Raw genomic sequence first — 19,043 nt, 5'->3', positions numbered from 1 at the left:
AAAAACAAAAGGTGACTTTACAACTTGGAAAGGCTGACTTAACTAGGATCCTTTTTTTAATCAAAAAGTGTGATGTCCAGTGTGATGAGTTTTTACCTGTAAATACACCTGTATGTTCAGCTGTGAGGAAAAGAAGCCTCTCCTCAAAGAGGCTTAAGCAATATGGGCTTTTATTATCTAAACCAAAGGTTGGAGGTAGCAGACCTGGGGTCATGAAGGGCCAGATTCTTCCATGAGTCAGGTCCACTCTGCTGACCTCCGCGTGATGGCTTCGCCTCCTGGTCTGGCTCCTCTTGCTGTCCACAGGTCGCTGTCACAGGTGGTGTGAAGGACGTCCCTGGTTTCAGTTTCTTTCGAAGGTCAGGGAATCTTTCCTAGAAGCCCTGGGTTCTCAGTGGCCAGAGTTGGGTGACATGCTTCTCCTTAAACTGACTCCAGGTAAGGGAGTGGGATTTAGCCTTAGAGGATCACTGGCATTCGCTGACGCAAGCACCTGCCTTTAAATGCCAGGCCACAGTGGGGCTCTTGTAGCAGGGGGGAGGGGTCAGAGCAGGGATGGAGACTGGGGTGTGTTGACCACAGAGCTGGCCTGCCTTCCACGGCGCTGTGGCCCAGAACTTTCTCAGCAGACAGGAGTGGAGGGCAAGGCTTTGTCCTGCTTTGTCCTCTGAGAGCTGCAGTGATGTGTGGACAATGGATAGGGGGCAGGAATTCAGGCCCCCAGACAGTTCCATCTCCACTGGGGAGTCCCTGGAACAGGAGATGGATCCAGTGGGGGGCGGAGCTGCTGGGGAGGAGGGATGCCTCTCACCCCAGGAGGGGAGAGATTTCTTTTTGTTTGTTCTCTCAAGTGTCTTTTTCAAGAAACACAAGCATATGGAGCGGGTGGCGCGGGGGCCGTGTTTGGGTGGTATGTGTTCCTGCCTTTGCTTTCTGCATGGTTGAGTGTGTTTTTTTTTTTCACTAGCTCCAGCACCCAGCTGGTACATTGGGCAGTGAGACTTGAATCAGAGGTGCTCCCCAGCATCCAGAAAAATCCAGCTATTTCCAGTGGTGGTTCTGGGGTTTCCAATGGGGAAGGGATTGGAGAGCTTTCTAGCAAACCTAGGCCTGAGCTTCATAGTGGCCTGAGCTGAGGAATGTGTGTCCAGGGTGTTAAGGACATGGGCCAGGATTTGTGGGTGGGGTGTGGGGAGTGAAGGGGTTCATTTTATGAGGGTGTTGTAACAAATTACTGTAACCTCGGTGCTTTAGAATGACCAAAATTCACTCTCTCGCAGTTCTGGAGGCCAGAATAAAAACCAGTATTGCTGGATTAAAATCAAGGTGTCCTCAGGGCGGTGCTACCTCCAGAGGCAGTAGGGGGAATCTGCTCTTGTCCCTTCCAGTTTCTGGGGAAACTGCTGGCATTCTTTGGCTTATGGCCACCTCAATCCCGTGTTTAAGGCCAACATCTTCAGATCTCTCTGTGCCATCTTCACATGGCCTTCTCTTCTGTGTTAAATCTCTCTTGGCCTCCTTAGAAAGGTACATGTGATGGCATTTAGGGCCCACCTGGATAATCAGGGTAGTCTCCCCAGCTCAAGGTCGTCATTAATTCAACAGCATTTGTAGAAGGGATTTTTTTCCGTATAAGGTGACAGTTGCAGGCTCCAGGGAATGGGACATGAATGTCTTCTGGGTCTACCATTAGTCCCTAAGAGCAAATTTGAGCAGGCATTCTTGACGGGCTCCCACAATATACACTGGCTAGGAAGAGGAGGGCAAAAGGATTTCCCAGCTGACCCTCCCCTTCTATTCCCATTCTCGCCTCTGTTTGCACTGAGGGGGCTGGTGGGGGATGCTTGTGCACATGCATGTGGACACCCCAGCATGTATCTAAGTTCTGTGCACCCTCCCAAACAGCTGCCCACCAGAGGCACAGCTGTGTGATCTGCCTTTGGGGTGTATCGGTTACCTCTCACTGTGTCACAAGTAGCCCCAAATTTAGCAATGTCAAACAACAATCATTTCTTATTTTAATCTCTCATTTTGAGGCTTGACTGGAGTCAGCTAGATGGTTCTTGCTCAAGGTCTCTCCTACAGTTGCAGTCAAAGATGGCCGGGGATGAAGGTATCTTAAAGACCACCTCACTCACTGGTCTGGTGCCCCGCCTGGGAAGGAGTTGGGTCTCCTCAGGCATCTCTAGATGCACATGACCTCTGAAGCATGGTGGCTTCAGGAGAGATGGACTTCTTGCATGTTAGCTCAGAGCTCCAGTGGTGAATGTCTCAGAGAGAGTGAGAAGCCAGAGGTCTAGCACCTTCTGGGACCAGGCCTTAGAGGTCATGTTGTGGCACTTCCAGAGCACTCTGTTCATTAGAAGTGAGTTTTTAAGGCCCATATTCAGAAGGAAGGGAATTGGGTGTTGCCACTTGATGGGAGAAATGTCAAAGAATTTGTCATCATGTTTAAAACTACTGTGGGAAGATGCCCTGGAAAGAGACCCCTGATGCCCACAACAAGGATTTGTTTGCCTGGTGGATTCCAGGGGTCTGGGCACCCAGAAGATGGTCTGGGGTGGATGCAGGCTGTGAGCAGGGCTCATCCTCCCAGTGTGGGCAGGCTTGCACCATACTTGCCCCATGGAGGCAGGTGGGAGCAGATCTCTAAGTGCAGGCCCAGGCTCTGGGGCCTGCGTGGGACAAAACGCTATGTGTTTCCTACTGGACAGGCCCAGGGTCAGCGCGGACTATGTTGAAAGTGCCTCAGCGATGTGCACCAGCCCCCCTACCTCCAGGGACCCTGCCTGCATCGTGCTCGCTTATGCCCAAGGCCTCTGCCCTTGCTGCCCCCTCCAGCCCACCCATTTTCTTCGTGCCTCCTGATTCTTCCGAACCTGCATAAACAGCCCTTCCCCTCTGACCCTTTCCAGGTCTAGTTCTGTGTACCAGGCTGGACTTGGCAGGCTCTGGGGGCACATGGGAGCTGGTGGTCTCATGGGGGGGCCCAGATACCTCTGTATTGTGGCAGAGGCAGAGTTGCCGGGGAGGCTTGAAGAAGGAGCTGTGGGTGCCCACCATGGGGCAGCAGGCTAGCCTGCTGGGTCAGGACAGAAGGCTCTGACATTCCTGAGAACAGCTAAGAGTGAGCCAAAGGGCACAGAGGTGCTGAGTCCCAAAAGTCAGAGGACAGGCATGGCCAGGGGCCTGCAGGCTAGTGTGTAAGGCACTGGAGGCCAGGAGCAGGGACAGGGCCAGCTCACAGTCTGGCAGTGACTCTGGACAGTACAGTGACCCCCGAGGGCAAGGGTTATGTCCTGTCCATCTGTGCCCAGCACTGCTGGGGCCAGGGTTGTACCACCTGCCTGCCAAGCATGGGTTGGCACCTTGTCTGTGAGTGCCTCTCTGCCATCAGATGGACTATGTGGGGCTTATCCCTGGAGTACTTACATTAGCACACCTGTGTGCTCACCTGTACAGGCATGTGAGTGGTGCTCACATTCCCCTCTGGACCAGAGGGATGCTGGTCACGTACATGTCTCCTCTCTTCCCCTTGCCTCATTCCAGCAAAGGCCACTGAGTATCCACTCTAATCAGGATTGACACTCCTGAGTGGACCCTCTGTGAGTGCAAGCAAACACTCCCCTTTACTCATGGAGTGAAGGTTGTGTATCTCCCAGCTCAGCATCTTCCTATGTCTCTCTCTACAGAAATGACAGTATTGTCCCACCCTTCCACTCGAGTTCCCAGAGAACTCCTCTTCAACCTTCAAAACCCATCTCAACAGTCATCATCTCAGGGACACCTTATTTGGAGACCTTCATGTTCCCCCAAAGCTAAACAAACAGGAAATGTTTAAATAAAAGGGGTCAAGCTCTTTGCCCTTTTCCCTGAGTCAAACTCTATGCCTGGGCAAGTTCTGGGAGGACAGGTGAGGCTGTCTGAGTCATTTCCGTGTCTGCTTAGCCTGGGGCAGCTCCCAGAGAGGTTTAAAGTGAATGAGCTGGAGTGAAGCAAGTCCAGGAAGCACCCTCCCTCCCCCACTGGGGCCTCCCCTCAGGTGGGAAGCCTTCAGCTTCTGCTGAGCTCCTGCATGCTGGCCATTCCCCTCCCAAGAGCCCAGGCCTTAGGGCTGTGACTCTGCTGGTGGCCCACTGCAGGTGTGCTCTCAGGTCCCTGGGTGGCCTAGCTGGGCGGCTGATGAGCACCTCAGGGTTCCACAAGTGTGTGTGGGAGGGAGGGAGGGTGTCCAGCATGTGTCCTTGATGCAGAGGGACCTGGACACATGGGAGAGGTGCTTGGCTGGTGAAGACCCAGCTTGCAGTTGGGGGCTCACGTGCGGACCCCCCCCCCCCCGATATCATGGTTATAGCAGAGCTGGTGGTGTTTGTTTCTTGGTTCAGCCCCACGCCAGTGGGCCAAGTGATCCTCCCCAGCCAGGTGGGGCCAGGCCTCCTGCTCTGTCTGGTTCTGTGCGAGTTATGCACACACTGTCTCCATTCCTATCCCTTCTTTCCATCTCTGCTATCTCTCACACACACTGTCATGTGTGCACACACAAGCAAGTGTGAGCAAGCAGGATGTCTGCTCACACCTCTGCTTAAGCATGTAATTTTCAAGCTCTGGGGAGACCTTAAAAAAGGAGAGGCAGACTCTGATTCCCAGCTAGGCCACTGGCCAGGGAAAGCATCTGCCACAGGTGGCCCTGGACTCTGGGGACAGGCCCAGGAAGGAGAAGGGGACCCTCCCCCGGGTCTCCTCACCTGTGCCTACCTGGGCCCCCATGGGCAGGGAAGCAGAGCGCTGAGTGGGCCTCCCCTCACTACCAGCCAACCGGAGCCCACCGATCTGTTGTGTTCCAGAGAGAATGACGTGAAGGCTGCGTCCCTGTGAAAGGAACCTGGGTTTAGCTGGCGTGATCCCTTCTCTGCCACAGCCTGACTCTAGGGCCTCTGGTCAGGGTGCTCGAGCCTAGAAATCCTGCTCTGTAAAATGAGGGTGGTTGGGCGAATTAACCGGACATCAGGGCCTCGCCAATCCTGGGTACTTGGGAAACAGCCCTCCCTCCTCTGCTGGGCCCGTCAGAGAGAGCAGCGGCCTGGCGGCCTGGCGCCTGGGGCCAATGGCGGGGCAGCCCCACTCCCTCGGCACTTGCTCTTTTGGCCCCTGTGGGTATCCTTTGTGTGGAGCTCACTGTGTGGAAGATTGGCTCCTGGGCTCCAGCCATCAAGTGCGCGCTACCTCCAGCCCATGGGTTTCATCGGCCACCCGGTGGCAGCCTGGCCTGTCACCGCCCCTGGGTTCCCACCATGAGCCCTATTGCTCTGCATTAGGAGTCCTGCCCCCAGAAGGAGCAAAAAGAGAACTGACTGTGCATGTCAGATACCCTGAATCTGTGTGGCTTTGTCACATGCTTTGAGCAAGAACATTCTGCCTCTAGGTCTTAGTTTCTTTACCCTTGAAACCGGCATAGTCGGGGTCATCCCAGATGCCCACGTGCTCGTGAAGGGACAGTGGCCTCCCAGGGAAGGTCAAGGCCCTGCTCAAGCGGGCCCTGGTGCCCAGAGCAGGATGTTGGGCTCAGGAGCCCAGCTAAAGTGCTGTGTGCTGGCCTTCACATGGCCCGTGGCTGGCTGCAGTGAGCTTTCTGCGCAGACTCCTGCAGGTGCTTCCCTGCCTGAGGCATGTCTGCCTTGGGTTGGGGCACCGGTGACACATACGTGCACATGGTGCTCAGCTAATCTCTGGCTTGGGGACTGGGCTGCCCTCCAGCGCTTAGTGGCTGGCCAGCAGCGCTGCCACCCTCTGGGCAGGGAATCCCTGGCAAGGGAGAGAAGCAGGCAGCAGGCAGGAAGAGCTGAGCTGCTCTGGTACTGGAGTGGGGATGTCAGAGCTGGAAGCACCCCCAGGATTGTGCAGGCCATACCTGGCTACGTGTCAGACTCCCCTGGGAATTAAAAGTGTGGTGGGCTTGGGCTTGGGCCCAGGAAGCTGGGGGCTGGGCTGGTAGATATTGGCAAAAGCTGGGCTCCCCAGCCCACCTGGCTCCCAGATGCGCAAAGTGAAGCTGGAAAGCCGAGTGATGGGGCAGGTGTTCCTGCAGACCCAGGACCCAGGGTCCTCCCGCCACCTGCCCCAGCTCTGTCTTTGGGGCTTCATAAAGCAAGGTTGTGTCCTCTGGCCTACGCCTGACCTTCAGACATGTCAAGATAGTAGCTCCCACCCCTCCTTGAGCCCTCCCTGGATAAGGGGTCCTGCCTCCCCCTCTCTTTGTCCCCTCCTCCGAGGAGCCCCCAAGCCTGTCTGTTTTAGGGAAAGTTGATGATTTTATAGCCAAAGTCAGGAGTCGTCCTTGTTGGTGTCTGTCTCTTCTCAGTGGCTTGGGCTCTGTCCTGAAGGTCCTTATGTTGTGGGGTGACCAACCATCCTGGTTTGCCTGGAACTAGAGAGTCTCCCAGGACAGAAGACTTCATTTACTAAAACCAAGACGGTTCCAGGCAAACCAGGCTGGTTGGTCACCCTGGCTGTGCATCAGCTGCAGATTCGATGGGCTGGTCCTTCTGTTCCCTGCATCCCAGCAAGTGTGAGGAGGACATTCCTCCTGCCACTCGTCAGTAGGAAAGGACCAGGCTTAAGGACAGATGGACAGGCTTCATCCCCACTACCCACTGTCTGGGAGCCTCGGGCAAGTCCCTTTCCTGCTTCCAGGGTGGAGTGATGTTAGCGGGAAGGTGACTCGCGCACAGACACTCACCCCAGACGTCCTGACAAGCGTCCCGGGGGGCCAGTGCTGGGTCCTGGGACTGCATATGGGCGAGCACCCGTCCAGGACACCTGTCTGACTGAGCGGCCTCTGTGACTTTAAATATGTCCAGAGTCACAGCTTCCCACATTGCTTTTATTTTTTTTTGAGAGCCAGGCAAGTCAAAACTTGTCACTCTGCTTTATAGCTTGCTACCGCCCCAGCTCTGGCCTGAAGTGGCCAATTGTCACACTTGAGTTAGTTCCCCCAGTGTTTGTTGAATACCCAGGAAACACAAGTAGGCGTTTGAGGTGCTAGGGATACCAGAAACCTGACAGGCAGAGCCTGTGGCCCCCCAGAGCTCATGTTCTAGTTTGGGAAATCGGATGAGCACACAAGCAAGTCGTGTGTGACTGCAGCAGGTCCTATGAAGAGAAGAGACGGGGATGGAGTGTGAGGGGTGGGTCTGCGTGGTCCCAGAAGGCCAGGGCCTGATGGAGCAAAGGAGGAAGAGCCTTCTGCATGGGAGAAACTGAGGACATGAGGCCTTGAGGGGGAGCGCATGTGGTATTTGAGGGGCAGAAAGAGCAGTGTGGGAACCCAGTGCAGAGGGGAGAGTGCTGAGGGGCCAAAGGCCGCCGTGGCCTGGGTTGCAGTGAAGGGAGGTGTGGCTTTCCATTCTGCCTACCGTGGGAACATCCCCTCCCCCAGCTTCTAAGCAGGAGAGTGATATGAGATTTATGTGACTGCTGTCTGCAGGAGGCACCTGGGGACAAGGGAAGGGCGAGAAGGCCATTGTCATGGGCAAGTGAGGATGGCGGCCTGGATGGGGAGGTGGCCCTGGTGGTGACGAGTATTGGACAGATTTGGGTGCATTCTGAGCCAAGCAAGCAGGACTATCCCCAGGTTGTTGGAGAAAGGAGGGAGAGGGAGTCAGGGAGGAGGTCTCAGGGTCAGCCTGAGCACCTGAGTGGATGACTGGAGTGGGCAGATCTGAGCTGGAAACTCGGGGCCACGTTGCATTTGAGTTGCTTGTTGGACATGGAAGAGGGGAAGTGGAGGCATGTCAATAGAGGGGATGCAGATAGAGACGGGAGTTGCCAGCACACAGGTGATGCTTAAGCCAAGAGATTGCTGAGCACTGAGGGACAGAGTTGGACAGGGAGGAGGAGAGAGCCCAGGTCCAAGCCCCTGGCATCTGGTGTCACACGCTCAGCAGTCAGTGCCCAAGGGGAGTGGCCAGGAGGTGGGAGGAAAACCAGGTGGGTGGTGCCCAGGTGGAGCCTGCCCCTGTCTCAAAGGCCCCTGCATTTTCAGGAGGATCTTCCCTCTCCCTCCTCCCCAGGTACCTGCATGCCCAGGGCTGGGCCTCTTCGGGCTGTGGCTCAGCACAGAGCATCCTGGGAGCCCAGGTGGCCAGGACAAGGAGTTGGGATGGCCCCCTCCCTTTCTCCCCTCCCTGTGTCCCTGGTTCCTTCCTAAATGGATTAGGACCTTTGCCAGAAGGAATCAGCAGCCATCTGGGGTGACCTAGAGGCCCAGGCTGGAGTGCTATCTGGTGCCTCCTGCTTTGCCCTGATTCGATTTGGGCTCCAGCAGCTGGGAAATTGGCAGCCTGAGGCCTTCCTGGGAATGGCTCAAGGGACTGGTGGGCAGGGGTGGCTGAGGGTGGTGGGAGCCTTCAAGCATCCCAGGTCAGTCACTCAGCAAACCTTCAAGTACAGTTCATGCCACAGAAGGCCCCGCAGCATGGACACGGGCTGCCTCTTAGTCCATTAGCATGTCCCATCCATGGCTGCCATAGCCCCAGTATCCCTGAATACAGTGGATTTCAAACTTTTACCAAATTTCAACCTGGGGGAAGAAATAAATTTTATGAATCTTTAGAAGTAAACCCAGTACACATTTTGGCTAACTGCTGACCTGCCAAAAAAAATCAGTATTTATGCACCGCCAGATAGCAGGCTTGGGCCAGAACTGAGGCCAGAGCCAGGCTTGGTGCCTCTCTAATTCTTTGAATGTTTCAATACCTGGAGTGGCGGACTTCTCGCTTTGGTCTGTGTGGTGCGCTTTGACACTTGCTGTTCTGTGTTGTTGATTTCATGACTCCCTGAAAGGCCGTAGCCCGTGGTTTGGACCACTCTGCCTTGGCCTATCATGCAAGTTGGGCCCAAAGCTGGGCCCTGGGGGTGCAGCAATGACAGGCAGACCGTCTCTGCTCTCACAAGCTTACAGTCCAGGGGCAGCTGTCATGGCAGAAGACACTCTGGGCTTTTAGGCAGCAGGCCTGGCTGTCAGTGCCCCCGTCTGCAGAAAGCGGGGGACAGGATTCACAGGCCCGCTCCTATGCCTGCAGCCCTGCTGTCTGCTCACTCCCCTGACCGGGCTGCCTGCCCCAGGCCTGGGACCTGTATACAGAGCCCCAGAGAGCCTAAGCCCAGAGAAGGAAACCAAGGGCCCTTGCTTCTGCCCTCTACCCTCTCTTTTGCTTGGATTGGTGAAGGGACAGCTGCCTCAAAGGAAGGTGCTGGCATTGGGGCAGCCTTTGGGTGGCCTCCTGGGCCCAATTCCTGGGGTCTGGAAAGTGTCTCTGCCCCATTGTATCTTTGTACCTCTGAGACTGAGTCCCGACAGCCAAGAAGTTGACTGAGGCTTTGAGTTCTCTGGGTTGTGGCCTTGCCTAGGGAGGCAGGTGGCCTAATACAGAGCTGTGAGAGATGGGTTCAGGGACATGTGGGAGGCCAGTGGGGACACCTGACCCAGGAAGGGCAGGCAGTGGGGCTGTCGGGGGCATCTTCTCAGCAGAAGCTACAGTTAAAGCTGAGTGGTGACAAAGGGGCCAGAAAGGACACCGAGGTAAGGGAGAATGGATCCCGTGACAGCTGGGGAGCCATGCAGGACAGAGGTACATTTGGGCGATGGTGACACTGAGAGCACCCAGAGTGTGGAGTGTGATGGGGAATCGGGGAATCGGGTTGAGGGACAGGAGTCTGGACCAGGAACCTTGACAGCCAAGCTGAGGAGTCAGGAGCTGTGGGCATGAGGAGCCATGGAGGGTGTGTGAGCAAGGGAGAGCCACACCTGAGCTCGTGCAGCCGGCAACTGGTGCCAGGTAGACTGGTTATGGTACTGGCTTGGCTCTGGGGGTGCAGGCTTGGGGGATGTGCCGTGGGGCGCACCCCTTGGTTATCCTGCCATCTGTGCTGAGCATATACAGAGCTGTGATCTGCGTGTCCAGGCCTGCTGAGGCTCTGATGCCATAAAGTATATAGGACCCCAAGAAGAAGGAAGGCCAGTTCTGACTTTGTCCTGTTGGGGAAGCAGAGGCTGCCCTGGGGGTGCAGGTGCCCAGCAGGTTGGAGCGGGCAGCGGCCATAAGCACCACACCTTGTGGCACACACCCACCCGTGCCTCTCACCTCCCCCACCCAGGTGACCATGGCCTTGCTGGGGAAGCGCTGCGACATCCCCACCAACGGCTGTGGCTCTGACCGCTGGAACTCTGCCTTCGCCCGAAAAGACGAGATCATCACCAGCCTCGTGTCTGCCTTAGATTCCATGGTAAGTGCCCCTGCCTGCCCCAGAGGAGGGGGACCCTCAGTCTTTGTTATCAGACATCAGAGCTCAAGTCCCATCCCTGCCACTTAGAGGAGCCTTCACCCACCTGAGCTTCAGTAACCCCAACTGCAGCAAGGGCCTCTGCCTGCATCAGGGGACAGGAGGCTTAGGTGAGCTCCAGTATGTAAAAACCCAGCCCCGGCAATGTGAACCAGCTCCAGCCGTCATCCCCACCCTTTGTCCTCATCTTGTCACCTCTTGCTGTCCCATCCCTGGGGTGGTCCCAAGTCTCCCTCTCAGCAGGTCACCTGGAGGACGGTATATGGGCAGTGATTAGAGAAAATTGCAGTCCTCGATGTTAAAGCAGTGTCACAGCTGTATGTCGGGGCCCAGAGAGAGAAACAGGAGTTCATAAATCACTTGTCTGGCACTGTTGCCTACTGACCTAACTAAGCCTGTAACAGTTCATCCCAGATGGGGAAATAATAATGTCATTTTCCTATAGCCTTTTCCTGGGAGAAAGTTCTGTGATGTGGGGTGAGCAGGTGTCTAAAAAAAAAAGTCTGTCTGGTGTCTGCTGTACCCCTGCATGTTAGCACAGTGAGGTTGAAGTTCAGAGGAGGCAATACCTTGCCAGTTTTTAAAGTAGACTTTTCTTAAGGTGCAAAGTCTGCAGTTCCTCAAGGATCAAGGGTCTCCTCCTAGGCTTTTCCTAATGTAGGCAGCTCAAGGGCTGCCTAGGTGGTATTTGGGCCAGAGGCAGTCAGCACCCCGGGGGAGCCGGCTGGGTGTGACCCCTCCTCTGTGCAGAGTGGCCTTCATGAGGCGGGGTGCCCCAGGAGCTCAGCCTGTGTCCCGCAGCAGCCCTAACTTGTTGATGGCTGCGTATAGCTGAGACAGTCTGGGATGACCAGCGCCTCAGCTACTAGCTGCACATGGTGATGGACATTTAAATTGCAATTAGTTAAAAGTAAATAAACAACTCAGTTGCTCTTTTGCACTAGCCTCATTTCAAGTGTTCAAGGGCCTCATGTGACTAGTGGCTACAGTATCAGACGGTACAGAAATAAAACATTTCCATCCCCGCAGGAAGTGCTGCTGGGCAGCACTGGTCTGGAGGGTTTCCAGGGGCGGTTTGGAGGAGCCAGTGACCCTGTGATGATTCTGGTGACATAAACAAGACAGGCTCCACTGTCCCGGGGGCCCTTTGAGGGTCTCCTGAGAGACCCCTCATGGGTGACAATGGCACTTGCTCAGCAGTGACTTGACTCAGGCAGGGCTTGGGTGGGGATCCTCAGGTGGTCCCAGGAGTGTGGGGCCAAGGAGCTGTCCACTCACCAACCCCATCTCAGACCTCCTTGCAGCCTCCCTCTGACCCCATTCTCTGCCTTCAGTGAGTCAATTCCCTGCCATGGCCTCAGCTTCTTCAACTGAGAAGTGACCATACAACGAAGGATCCCCTCCAGCTCTGAAGGCCTCCCCTTGGTTGGAAACAACTGAATCTCTTTGTCCCATCTGTTTGTTAATGCTCCGCAGTGTTGCCATGGGAAAGGGAGCAGTAGGTTTTTGTTTTAATCTTAGAAAGCAGGAAATGAACACACACACACACCCATAGGAGGTCCCAGGGGCCAGGCCTGCTAGCCCTGCCACATCCCAGCTTCCTTACCAGAACAACTCTGGGCTGGAGCTGGTACAATAGGAATGACTGTAGCCCAGAGAAGTTGAGGAAACTGTCCTAAGTCACACAGCAGCAGAATTGTGATTAGAAGTCAGACTTCTCATCTGTCTGCAGAGTGCTACCTAACTCAGGTAAAAACCAGCATTTATCAGGCACTGACTGCATGCCATGAGCTTTGCAAGCAGGTCAGAGGCCTGAGATACTGATGGTCTTGGTTGTAGGGTGCCCTGTATTAAGGCTTCCTCTGCCGTGGGCCTGCCAACCTCAACTCTGGGGCTGCAAAAATAACCTCTTTGCCTGTATACCCACACAGGATGCCCCAGTTTAGAGACTCTTTCCCACCAGCCAAGCCCATTGAAACTCCAGGAGCTGGGCTGCTTGACCCTTCTATACAGATTTGGAAACTGGGGGGCAGAGAGGGATGTGGTTTGCCATAGTCCCATGGCAGGAAGCGACTGGCATGGGATTGCAGCCCAGATCTGTCTGAGCTTTGGTTCTCCTGGGTTCCATCCCTCCTCCTCCTTATCCAGGACTTTGGGAGAGCCCAGGACAGGCTCGTCCCTGGGGCTGGCACCAGGCCTAAGGCAGGAAGCTGACCCCGGAATGAAAGGACCTAGGAGGAGGGAGTGTGGCGGCCACGTGTCTATCATCTTTCAGCCCCTGTGACCATATCCCCTCCTCACCCTGGCCTTGCTCTGGGGGGTGGGTATCACTCAGTCATTCTCACTGCAGATTCTAAGGTCAAGCACGTGGAGGGGTGACCTTTCCCCAGAGCTGCTGTGGGATCTCAGGCAGCTGGGGGTTCTCATCCCAGCCCCAGAGATGGCACTGAGATGTCCTGGAGTGCTTGGACCATCCCCCCACTCACACACCCTGCTCCCCTGCAGTGCTCAGCACTCTCCAAGCTGAACGCAGAAGTGGCCTGTGTTGCTGTGCATGATGAGAGCGCCTTCGTGGTGGGCACCGAGAAGGGGAGGCTGTTCCTGCACACACGGAAGGAGCTGCAGTCAGACTTCCTCAGGTTCTGCCGTAAGTACCCTGGGGCTCTGGGGGGCCGGGGTGCGGTCCCGTCTCTGGATCCTCAAACAACTCCTGGGTGGCCCTGTGTCAGGATGCACCGGATAGGAGCAGGGCCACGCATGCTTCCTGACCTGGCAGCATCAGTCACAGCCGCAGCTTTGTTGGAATTGTGCCAGCCCCTCAGCTGATGGAGACTGTCTGGCTGCACCCCAGGGCGGGCCGGACCCAGCCACTTTCATCTGCTCACTGACAGAAGGGGACACTGAGGCCCAGGGTCACCCAGACTCTGGGCACCCTGATGAAGGGACTGAGTGCACTTGTTCACTAATATTTAGCGAGCACCTGCTCTACTAATATTTAGTGTGTAGCACCCTCTGCTCACCTACACACTAATATTTAGTGTGTAGCACCCTCTACAATGCTAACTGCCCTATCCCAACCTCAGCCCTATGAGGTAGGCACTGTCATTGTTATAGTAATGTAATCTTGGAGCCACCTTCTGGTGGCCTGTGAGGATGAAGCGATAGGTCGCTTCTGGCACATAGGAAATACTTGGTATGTGCTCTGCCCACTTTTCCCAGCAGGCTCAGGACACAGTTACCACCTGTTTACAAATGAGAAAGGGAGGCGCTGTGAGCATAAGCCACTTCCCCAGGGACACACAGCCGGCAGGTGATGGAGGCAGGGGATCACAGCCTGGTCTCTAGTTCTGAAACCCTCACTGTTTGTGCTACACCCCTTCAAAACCAGGGACATGCAGCAGGGCACCCCAGAAGCCCTGCCAGGGGTCCTGGTCACTCTGGGAAAAGACCAACACTCAGAGCTGTGAGCCAGGAGCCCTGGCAGAGGGGTCTTTTGGAAGCCCCCAGCTCTTCACTGCTGCTTGAGCCTTCGGGGCCCCTCAGAAGACAGCCCCTGCCTCTGTATCCTCCTTCCGGTGCCACCCTCCATTCCCTCAGGCTGCACCATGCTGAAGTGCTAATCGCTTCTGGCCTTTGCTCCTGCTGTCCCCTGACCCAGAAGCCCTCACTCTCCTGTGCCTGGTAGATGCCTCCCCATCCTCTGGATTCACATTTCTTCCACTGCAGGCCCCATTGCGTCCCCCACTCGCAGCACCCATACTGAAGTTACTCCCCACACAGCACCCCTACCCGAACCCTAAATCCCATCGATGTGTCTAGTGTCCCAGCCTGCCAGTGAGCCCCTAAGGGCGGTCAGGGTCCTGCCCACATTCATGGGGAATTTGGTCCTGCAAGGTTAGTGCCCGGCCCCAGCACTGCAGGCCAGCCCCCAGGCGGCCATCTGAGCCCACAGTTTGAAGTTCAGGACTCTGGGGACTAAGCGCAGGCCCTGCAGTCAGACACCTTGAGCTACAGCCTGGCTCTGCCACTTGCTACCTACTGGGCCTCAACCTCCTCATCTGTGAAAGGGAAGACTATGCTAACCTCCTCGCAGGTTGATCTGAGGATCAAACGAATTGATTCAGGGCAAGCACTTAGAACAATGCCTGGCACTTAGTTCACACTCAGTAAGCACCAGCTCTCATTGTCCTTACCATTAGCATTTGCATTATGCCCTAAGTCTGGACCCAAAGATGAGCTATTTCAGGGAAGACTGTCCCCCGGCACTGGGCACATCATTACTGGGTAGCTGCTTCCCAGCTAGTCCTCCTCCCCCTCAGCCCTAAGAGCCTGGACCTTCTCCAGGGTTGGGCAGGGTGCTGGGGCTGGGGAGGGTAGGCAGTAGCAGGGTCCTGTGGCCCCCTGTTGGCCAGGCTGGGGCCTGGGGAAGATGGCACCTGGCTGCCTGGAACCAGGAAGCCACTATTTATAGCAATGGGAACTCAGCTGGTTTATTTCAAGCTTCACAGATCCCTGGATGAACAGGCTCCAAGCTGGGAGGGGCCTCCGGGCCCTCCTCGCCAACCTATCCCAGTGCAGTTTCTAGCATCTCCCTACCCTCTGATCCACTGACATTCCCAGGCCCCCACCTTGGCCTGGCCTGGCATGAACCAGCCTCCGGGCAGCCCCTCAGCCTCTTGGTGAGGTCCCCATCATCTCCCCATTTGGCAGAGGAGGAAACTGGCTCCTCAACTGGTTAAGACAGAACGTTAGTGTCAGAGCATAGAAAGGAGCGGGTGGAACAGACATTCATTGAACCCAAGTTCTGGTCTTCCATGAGAGCTCACAAACTTAGGCCCAGAGAGGAAGGCTATTGCCCAAAGTCACACAGCAAGGTAGAGGTGACCAGGGATGAGATCCAGGGCCTATGCTGGACACTAGGAACTCTGAGATGATCAGCCCTGGCCCTGGGCAGGGTGGTTGAAGCAGGGCTTACTTATTCATTGATTCTTCATTCATTCATTCATTGATTCATTTGCACTCCATGTTGGGTGCCTGGCTGCAGGGTTCAGCACAGGGCAGTGTGAGAAGGTGGGAAGAGTTCTTGCTGCAACCTCTCATGATCTGTGTCCCACAGGAGGGTCCCCGTGGAAGGAGCCAGAGGCAGAGCACCTCAAGAAGGTGCCGCGGGGTGAGGGTGGCAGCCGGCACATCCCACGATCTTCCCTGGAACATGGCTCGGACGTGTACCTTCTGCGGAAGATGGTAGAGGAGGTGTTTGATGTTCTTTATAGTAAGATCCTTCCTCATTCCATTTGGGGCCCCCAGGTGGGTGGGAGCCCTGGTCCCCGCCCAGTTGAGGAGGCCGCCTCCTGCCTCACGGAGGACCCTGGGCGAAACCTGACAGCGAGGTGCATTTCTCCCAGCCTCCCTCATCCTGCGGCCCACACTGTTCCCTGGGCCACCGTCCCCACTGCCCCCACATGCCCTGATCACTGCCACCTCTTGCCTGGAAATGGCCCCAGGCTTGCCCCAGTCTTCTCACCTCTAGGCCAGCTCCCTGCTTCCCCCACCTGCCCTGTTACCAAGGGTATTGTCCCAGAGCACAACTGTGACCATGAAGTTCTTCTCTCCACTGCCTTCAGGGGCTCCCTATCGCCCTAAGCATGGTGTAGGTGGCCCCTGTGGCCCATCCCTGCGGTACCAACCTGCCTCAGGGAACTTCTGTTCCCCAGCATGCTCTGGCTTCATTTCACAGCTCCTAGCCTTGCGTTGCCTTTTGAGACTACCATCCCCTCCTGTCCTATTCCTATGGCTCAGCTCTGCCAAGCCCCCGTACACTGGATTAGGGCCCCCTCTGGCACCCATTGGTCCTATCCCTTCACTAGCCCAGCTGCTCTTCTGGGTCAGGGGCTGTACCTGCGTTTTCTGCTGTCCACTGCCTATAGTTCAGGGCCAAGCAGTAGCAGGTGCTCAGAGGGCATTTGTTGAATGACTAAGTGAAGGCTAACTGGTCAGCCAAGTCCTGTCTGTGGGGGTGGCAAGGGGCGGGCTGGCCTTCCTTGGGAAGTGTCAGACTGCAGACAGAGTCTCTGGCCTTCATGCTCCCCGAGTGGCCTTGGGCAGGGCCCTTCCATCCCTAGGGGCCCCGCCTCATTAATTTCTGATAGATGCCCTGGGCAGGCACTCTGGCCACCCTGAGGTGGAGGATTTGTCAAACGTGGTTGGCTGTGCCATTGCAGACACTTTTGCCAGCTGCATAATTTGTGCCGAGAGACCCTGCCCCGCTGCCCACTCTGCCATGGCCCCCTGGCCCACGTCAGCTGTGAGGTCCGAATGGGGGCTGCAGCATTGGGGCGACAACAGCTGTTCCTGAGCCCAGGCCCTCCGGCCGTCCCCAGCCCCCAGCCCCCAGTCAGTCTCCCCTTGTCTGCCCCTGCCCGTCCCTCGTCCTCACCCCTTCTCAGTCTGCCCCCGAGTCCCCTCTCTCAGATTCCTCTCCACTTCCTCTCTCTCTCTCTCTCTCTCTCCTCATTCTCCCTCTCTGGGGCTTTCTCCTAGCTGTCTCTCCTGCCCACGTCCCGGGGCCCTGGTTTCCCTCCACCCAGAGTGAAGGAGGGACTGGCGAGATGGGTGCGGATGGGGGGCCTTGTCTGCAGGCGTCCCCCCGCCATAGCCTGCAGGGTGTTCTTCTATGTGACGTATGCAGTTAAGCGGTCTATAGGGCCCTGTGTCCTGGGAACCGGCACCACAGGGAGTCACTCAGCATGCCCCCAGCTCTGGGGCATGCCCGGCCCCCACCCCCGCCTGGCTGCCCTCTCATACCAGGTCCTCTCCTCGATCCCCTCCCCGACAGGCGAGGCCCTGGGAAGGGCCAGCGTGGTGCCACTGCCCTACGAGAGGCTGCTCAGGGAGCCAGGGCTGCTGGCTGTGCAGGGACTGCCCGAGGGCCTGTCCTTCCGGAGGCCGGCTGAGTATGACCCCAAGGCCCTCATGGCCATCTTGGAGCACAGCCACCGTATCCGCTTCAAGCTCAAGAGGTGAGTGAGCAACGGCCTGGGCGTGGGCCTCGGCCTGGTGGCTGGGCTGTGAGGGACAGGCCAGGAGAGCGACCTGCCTCCATGCTGGCTCAGCCACCTGTGTCCACATACTCTGCCGGAGGGAAGGAGACTGAAGACACCCACAGGGACCCTGGTTATTAAAGCTCCTAGTCTGACAGGGGAGGTGAGGCAAAGATCCAGTCACAGGGCACCATATCAGCAGGTGTCGAGTCAGTCGTCTTTCCAGGGAACTTCTGTGTGGTAAGGAAGCCAGAAGAGACTTGGCTGGGAAAAAATAGTGCCAGCAGCACTCAGGTGTGGCCTGGGCACAAGTGCAGAGCGGGAGTCAAATCGTGTGTGCAAACCCAGGCTGTGAACCAAGGGTTACATTGGGGACGATGGGAGGTGAGGTCATGGAGGCCAGGCCTGGGTGGGCACAGGCTGCTGGGGCCCAAGCCTGGAATGGGTGGTGCCGCGGGAGAGGGAGATTGTGAGCTGCAGCTACAAGGATGTGATTGGTGGGCTGGGAGTCCAGAGGCAGAGGACAGGGCCCGGGTCTTCCAGGGGCCCAGCGTGTGGTCCCGGGCATGTCACACCCCAATCCCAGGCCTGCACCCCCACCTGTAAAATGGGGTCTAGCTCCTGTCCAGCACAACTCCCAGTCTGTATGTTCTGCAGAGGGAGGCCTGGGGGCCAGTGGAGGAAGAGATACAACTGACAGGACAGATGTGCAAAGCTGTGTCTGTCCTTCTCTCCTTCACCCAGGCCGCTTGAGGATGGCGGGCGGGACTCCAAGGCCCTGGTGGAGCTGAACGGCATCTCCCTGATAGCCAAGGGGTCTCGGGACTGCAGCCTGCATGGCCCAGGGCCCAAGGGGGTGCCCCAGGACCTGCCTGCTACCGCCACCTCGTCCGTAGCCAGCTTCCTGTATAGCACTGCACTCCCCAACCACACCATGAGAGAACTCAAGCAGGAGGCGCCCGCCTGTTCGCTTGCCCCCAGTGACCTGGGCCTCAGCCGACCTGGGCCTGAGCCCAAGGCCCCCAGTGCCCAGGACTTCCCTGACTGCTGTGGTAAGTTGCTGCTGCAACCCCCAAGTCTGGGGGTGAAGCAGACATCACTCGTGGAGTTACCCTGCCAGGGCAGGTTGGGGTGCTCAGGCTTTCCCGGGGCTGAGGAAGCACATCAGGGCCAGGGGCTGGGGCAGGATAGATGTCATCCTAGCTTAGACCCATTTGGATCTGGGGCCTCTGCAAAGCCATCTGGAACAGTGTTCTTGCCCTGGGACCAAGAGACACCCAAGGACCTGCCAGAGGAGTCTGTGGAGGCAGCAAACATCCTAATCAGTCACATGTATTTAATGAGCACCAACTACATACCTGGCCGGGATTAGGGGGGTACTGGAAGCAGAAAAGAAGGAACAGCTGGGTGTGAGAAAGACCCAGGTTCATATCCTGGCTTCTCTACATAGCAGCTGTGTGTCCCAGAGCAGATCTCTGCCTCTCTGAGCCTCAGTTTCCTCATCTATAAAGTAGAAATGCCAGTAGTACCTACTTTGCAGGGTTGTTCTCCTGAGCATGGTAGAAATGCACATTCTCAGGCCTCAGCACTGTCCTGCTGAGTGTGAAGCTCTGGGAGTGGGGCCCAGGCCATCTGTGGTCCACCAAGTGGTTCTGATGGGCT

General features: G+C 56.6%; 1 protein-coding gene across 6 annotated transcripts in view; it reads left to right on the top strand.

Moving 5' to 3' along the window:
- GTF2IRD1 (GTF2I repeat domain containing 1) overlaps nt 1-19,043 on the top strand; it is a 110,230-nt gene that overhangs the window by 31,565 nt on the left and 59,622 nt on the right. For 5 of the 6 annotated variants that reach the window (XM_057487227.1, XM_036887326.2, XM_036887327.2 and 2 more), the window contains exons 2-6: nt 10,156-10,284; nt 12,847-12,988; nt 15,458-15,613; nt 17,177-17,360; nt 18,126-18,433. In XM_057487227.1, coding sequence (XP_057343210.1) covers nt 10,162-10,284; nt 12,847-12,988; nt 15,458-15,613; nt 17,177-17,360; nt 18,126-18,433 — 913 coding nt within the window. In that variant the 5' untranslated portion in view covers nt 10,156-10,161. The remainder of the gene's footprint in view (nt 1-10,155; nt 10,285-12,846; nt 12,989-15,457; nt 15,614-17,176; nt 17,361-18,125; nt 18,434-19,043) is intronic. The other variant, XM_036887328.2, reaches the window with a different exon arrangement.

This window comes from Manis pentadactyla, chromosome 10 (genome assembly GCF_030020395.1).
Source record: "Manis pentadactyla isolate mManPen7 chromosome 10, mManPen7.hap1, whole genome shotgun sequence".
Lineage (NCBI taxonomy): Eukaryota > Metazoa > Chordata > Mammalia > Pholidota > Manidae > Manis > Manis pentadactyla.
The sequence above is the reverse complement of the archived record's forward strand: the minus strand, read 5'-3'. Positions and strand labels throughout refer to the sequence as shown.